General features: G+C 34.5%; 1 protein-coding gene across 1 annotated transcript in view; it reads left to right on the top strand.

The window, feature by feature from the left end:
• Positions 1 to 1,060: 1,060 nt before the first annotated feature.
• The window catches only part of dpp6a (dipeptidyl-peptidase 6a), a 480,122-nt gene continuing 475,182 nt past the window's right edge, over positions 1,061 to 6,000 (top strand). The window contains exons 1-2 of the mRNA XM_087309078.1: positions 1,061 to 1,443; positions 1,733 to 1,798. Of these exons, the coding sequence (XP_087165204.1) occupies positions 1,742 to 1,798 (57 nt within the window). The 5' untranslated portion in view covers positions 1,061 to 1,443; positions 1,733 to 1,741. The remainder of the gene's footprint in view (positions 1,444 to 1,732; positions 1,799 to 6,000) is intronic.

Raw genomic sequence — 6,000 nt, 5'->3', positions numbered from 1 at the left:
GAAGATATAACAATTTAAATACATGTTAAATATTTATAATATACCAATACCAGTACACAATTATGAACATGTAAATTGAATAGACATTGCTAAACTTTATGAAATTTTTCACACAACGCAGCTATCATTGGTCACTTTTGAAATATTTGATAAAACACTTTAAAATCTTTGAGAATCTCTTTAGTTCACCTTATTACATCTCATTAATAGTTATTTAAATAAAAGATTGATTAATTAATTTATTTATGGCATACATGCAAATCATTCACAATAACTACAATAACAGTTATTATTTTATTTTACTGTATGATTCAAGCTGAGATGGCGGCATGGTGACTGAGTGGGTATCACTGTCCCTTACAGCAAGAAGGTCACTGGTTTGAGTCTTTGCTGGACCATTTGGCATTTCTGTGTCGAGCTTGCATGTTTGCGTGGGTGTTCCAGTTTCCGCCACTGTCCAAAGACTTGCAGCATATAGGTGAATTGAATGTAGGCTAATTGTGTATGTACTGTACCAATACTGGGTTGTGGCTGGAAGGGCATCCGCTGCGTAAAACATATTTTGGAATAGTTAGCGGTTCATTTCACTGTGGAGACCTCTGCAATGGAGACTAAGCCAAAAGAAAATGAAAGAATGAATCAAAGCTGAGGATTATTAAATTATATAAGCCATTAATCAAAATACATATGTAACGGTCACAATAACGGCTTTCTATTAATGTTTTATTTGATCAGTTGCAAACATTAATAAACATATTTCTTTATTTCATATTTAATTATTATTTTATATGTAAAAAGGAGCAATCTCAAAACTATTTAGAATGAATATAGGATTTTAGTCCCGTTTATCCAGAAGGATCTTTTGTCTCTATTTTGTTTTACATGCTGAAATTGCACATTTTAGAAAACTTTATTCAATTGTTAAAATCGTCGAATCATATCAATTGCATTGAGGATTTTGTAACCGTGGGCACTGTGTGCATAATATTCATAGACACACACACACACACACACACACACACACACACACACACACACACACACACACACACATGTAAGCAGGTTTTATGCAGCATCTTAATTGGTCGTTTCCTCCTCCACGAAGTGCGCGAGGAGAGCGAGTAACTCCAGCACTCTCTCCAAGCTATGTGCAGCACATCCTTCATCTCCATCTTTCCTCATCTGATTTATGACCACACAGTTTTCCGAGTTTGACATCCAAAAAACTCCTTTTTGAGGGATTTTGTTTCGAAGACTTACATAGTAGCATTGGGACATCACGACCCGCTCCACAATTGCATTCAGCTTTGGTCTGTGGAAATAAACGACTGACTTGGGACACTTTTAGACTGTGTGTTGATGACAAGTGGGAGTATACAGGAGGAGTGAGTGTGTATAATTCCTAGAGACTTAAAAGACATTCCGGGAAGGCTGACAATACAGGTAAAGTTGATTGTTATTTTAATGCGCCGTTGTTACTTCACTGAACGCGACGCGTAAACATAAACAGTTCCACGCGAGGCGCGCTCTTGTGAAGCGCGTACCTCATAACTGTTTCAAGTTGATGTGCCTTTAAAAACAAGTATTAGACGTTTAAAACGACGAAGTGTGTAATGTTCGCCTTCTGTTTTACATATGTCTCCAAATTAGCTAACATCAGCGTTCTAGATTTGTCGCATCACGCGGACGCGGTGTTCTGTCATATTTGTTGATTTATTTTCCTCTGTTGCAGTGAACGAAGATGAATCAAACTGCAGGTGTCACTAACACTTACCGAAGATGCTCAAAAGGAGGGAAAGTAAGTTGCGGATTTGTGTATGCAAAATGTAGACAAAAAAGCCAACTATGAGTTTACAGTCAATGCATTATCCGTTTTGATGCAATAAGTGTCATTTTTGTATGGGAAATGGCTAAAGTTGTGTGGTGATAAGCTGCTACTTAACCCAAACATTGTTACAAAGCTGAAAGTGATTATTTTAAATAGAGATAGCACTGAAATTGTGGAGTGTACTCACATGTGTTTAGGACAGTCATAGTCAGAGGAGTGGTCTTGAGACTTTTTTAGCCAATCAGAGATACACTTTCTGACTGTCTGTCATTTTATGTTTGTTGAGATTTTGGCTGACAAGTCTTTGGGTGACTGAAAGTCTGAGACAGTGGGTTGGCTACCTCTGTAGAAATGTGGATTCTGTAACCGCGGTAAAGTTAGTTTGACGTTTGACATTCGTTAGACACTGGTTTCAAACCAACTAAATTCTTTGCTCCTGTTATAGTTTAAGCCAAAAATATGTCAGATAGACATAAACATGCACCCCTTATGTTGCACAAGGCTTAATTTCTTGATTGAAATTAAGTAAATAATAATAATAATAATAATAATAATAATACAAATTAATAAAAAAAAAAAAATCAGCCATATGAAATTGTACAATAAGTCCAGTACCAAAATGTTCAGGAAAAACATCCTGGTTATTGCACAAGACTCTTTGGCACTTTATTTATTTTATAATATAATTAGTTTTTTTTTTGTTTTGTTTTTTATGTAAAATAAAAGTCAATTAAACTCTGAAACAATCAGGACAAAAATTATGTCTCAAATTTAGGATGTTTAGCAAATGTTCCCAAACCCATTTTTGTTACTTGCATGTTTTACAATAACAGTCTGTCAAGATTTAAAATGCTACAACCAGTATTTTGATGTATTTTGTAATGTTGTTTTGAAGTCATTAAATCATAATAGCAATCGAGAATACTTTAGAAGACTTAAAACCTAGCACATGTGTGTTATTATTTATTGTATAGCTTGATAGCTGAAATCACTATTTCTACCAGAAAGCCCAGGGATATAAATACATTGAATTACATTTATTTGATGAGTATTATTTGACAAAAGTATCATTAAACAAAACATAGGATTTCTTTGGTGGAGGCCCTGTCTGTAGCTTGACTTGGAAGCTGTTAGATCCAGCTGACTGCTGAGGATGAAGGCAGGGGTGAAGCCTACTCCACCTGGACAGGGCCAACCTAGTGGTGGTGGGGAGGATGGTGGGTGATCATCTGTGTCAGTACCTGAAACCAAATAAATTAAATGAATGGACAGCTTAAAAGCTGAAATATTCATTGTGTCTGTGATTGTGATGAGTGATGTGACATTAGGTCTTCCTGGTCGAACTAGCGCTTAAAGTTACATAGAAAATTGTTGTATAGACAAGTTCATTTAACACCATACTGTAGGTCATGTTTATGCACATTTTTTTTGCTAAGTACGATGCAATGCTGGATTAACATCTGTGTTGATCATAAAACATCTATTTTTTTGTTAGAAAATGTAATCCATACCTATCCCCAATCCTTAAACCCAATCATAGCTCTAAATTATTTTCAAAATTGAATGGGAATAGAAGTTGAATAACAATCATTAAACAGTGCATAACCGTAAGCCTAAATTTAACATACACGTTAAATGTATTCCTTAATTTTGATTGGATCAGAATTATTAACATAATTAACATACATAAATGTTAATCTAGGAACATGTCCTACTTGTTGGCGATATGTCTATGGAGCAGATGCTTTATTATTAATCATTTGATTTATCTGCATTTCCCTGGTTCACACGTTTTAACTTTACTATAACAACACATTTATTTATTTATTTATTTATTTATTTATTTATTTGATTATTTATTATTGCTACATCAGCAACTTATGGCTATTTCGTGGCAAAATTGATATACATAAAATATTCCATGATATAAACAAATCCGTATTACACTAAAAACAGTTACTTAGACAAATATATAAAATACAAATAGATAAAATTCACAAAATAAAATATATTTAAAGTTAAATATGATTTTTCAGTTCTATTTTTGATAAATAATTTAAAACTCTTTCTGGTGGTACCTTTTAAAAAATGTCCATCAAAGTACTCTCTTTATCAAAAATTTGTTCAATGGAATTTAAACTTCTACATATGTTTTATAGTAAGAGCAGCCTGGCAGTAATTACATTTAGGTGATTCTTCGTTATTCAATAAAAATAAATGTGTCAACCTAGAATGTCCATTTCAACATCTGATATAGACCGCCTGTAACTCTCTTCACAACAACACAGACACAGGTTGTTTCTCCAGAACGGGCGTTTATTTAAGGTCGTCCATAATGTGCTTTGCGGCTGTCGCCGTGACGCAGTGACGTCGTGAGAACTGTATTAGTAAATGAACAGTACAAACGTATAAGCAATTATACAAACTATGATTATCTAATGCATTAAATAAGCAAACAAATACCTCGTTGGTCGCTAGTCATGAAAAGAGGGTCCTTGGATTAATAAAGTCTTCTTCACTGTCCTTTTGACTTATGACAGCAGCAACTTTAAGTTTCTTAAACACTTGTAACTTTACACAGCACTGACATGCGTCTGATCATCGTCAGTCTATCCGGGAATCCATAAACAAGTCACTCACATCACACGTCATTTCCTCAAAGTGACATGTTTCCGTAATAAATGTCTTAAAGTACAACATATGAAATAATAACACATTTAAACCTTTCAACACATTTACATTTATAAATACACTTCAGCTAAATTAATACAAAATATTAGGACCTTAAATCACTAAAGAATAAAATATGAAACAAATATGTAAAATAAATGTGCGATTATGCAAAAATGCTTAATAACTGCACTTACACCGCCTCTGGTCTCAAAATCATAATTTGCTAAATGTCTTTCATTTATTTTTTGGGTTAATTTAATGTAATGTATTGTTGTAGTTGTCCCATTTCCTTTGCCATGTTTCGTTTATGTACAAATTGACTGTGGGTTTCAAGTTTTCAGGAGGAATAAACATTCGGTCACATTCAAGGAGATAGCCTGTTTTGCTGCTTCATCTGCCCATATGACCTGGAATCCAGCAGAAGATAATGTTAAGCTTTTGATTTTCTAGTGTTGTCATTTCTTTAAAATCATGGACATTATAGGGTGATCACACTCAGAAGCTTCAAGTGCTTGAAGACAGGATTTGGAATCTGTGCAGATTAAAAAGTGCCGTGTCCTTTCCATTTGTTCTAAAGCCATATTTCTTTTATTTCTTATCATTAAAATGCAAACTACATAAAGACAAAAAAAAAAATACTGTATATACAGTAAGTCTTCTAACAGTGCAACAAGAAGTCAAGAATGCAGAGGGATTGCGTAATATTGATCAAAGAGCACACTTGTAAGTGTTATAAACAACTGATACAGCACCACTACGAGTCCTGCTTCAGTAATGTGCCTACATAGTTTGTTCCCCATGAAGTTTGATAGCAAAAAGAGAAATAAAGCGTCTTATCAATGGAATGTTGCATGTACAGTATGCACACTGTTTTCCCTCAGGCTATCTGTATTCTCTACTGGAGTTCCCAGAAGTACTGCGGTGGTTTGAGAATTCAGTCTGTTCACTTAGCATTCCCAGAACTTTACCGCCCGTAAATTTGGCTTGATGATGAAACTGGATGATGTGTGATTGAAGCTAATTTTTATTGGATCCTGCTTTTGCTAGACACGGCTATAAATCTTTCTTTTTTTTCCCCCCGCTTATTGATTGATGCACCACACAGATGATCGCTGTTTGAGTTAAAGCTGAATTTGTGTTATGTGCACTGCAGCGCAGAATGAGAGATGTATGTTTATTGATCTCTGTCTTTCTTGTGCTGACTACTATTTTTGTTCCAGTACCAATAATGCTCATCACAAAACATCATAGTGTCGATTCCCCTAATGCATTTAGTATAACTCAAAAGTATTCAGTTTATTTAAATGCTTGATTTGAATGAGCTACATCGCTTATAAATTTGCATACACGCCAATCTTGCTTTGTGTATGATCTAAAAGGTCACTGATTGAATGGGAGTGTGTGAAGTATCCGACACGGAGACATGTCTGTCTGATACTCTGAGAAAATCTGTCATGTTTCATTTGGATCGAAGTAATTACTGTGTGTGTGTTTGTGTG

Source organism: Danio rerio, chromosome 24, assembly GCF_052040795.2.
Source record: "Danio rerio strain M-AB ecotype USA chromosome 24, GRCz13ab, whole genome shotgun sequence".
NCBI classification, from domain to species: domain Eukaryota; kingdom Metazoa; phylum Chordata; class Actinopteri; order Cypriniformes; family Danionidae; genus Danio; species Danio rerio.
The sequence above is the reverse complement of the archived record's forward strand: the minus strand, read 5'-3'. Positions and strand labels throughout refer to the sequence as shown.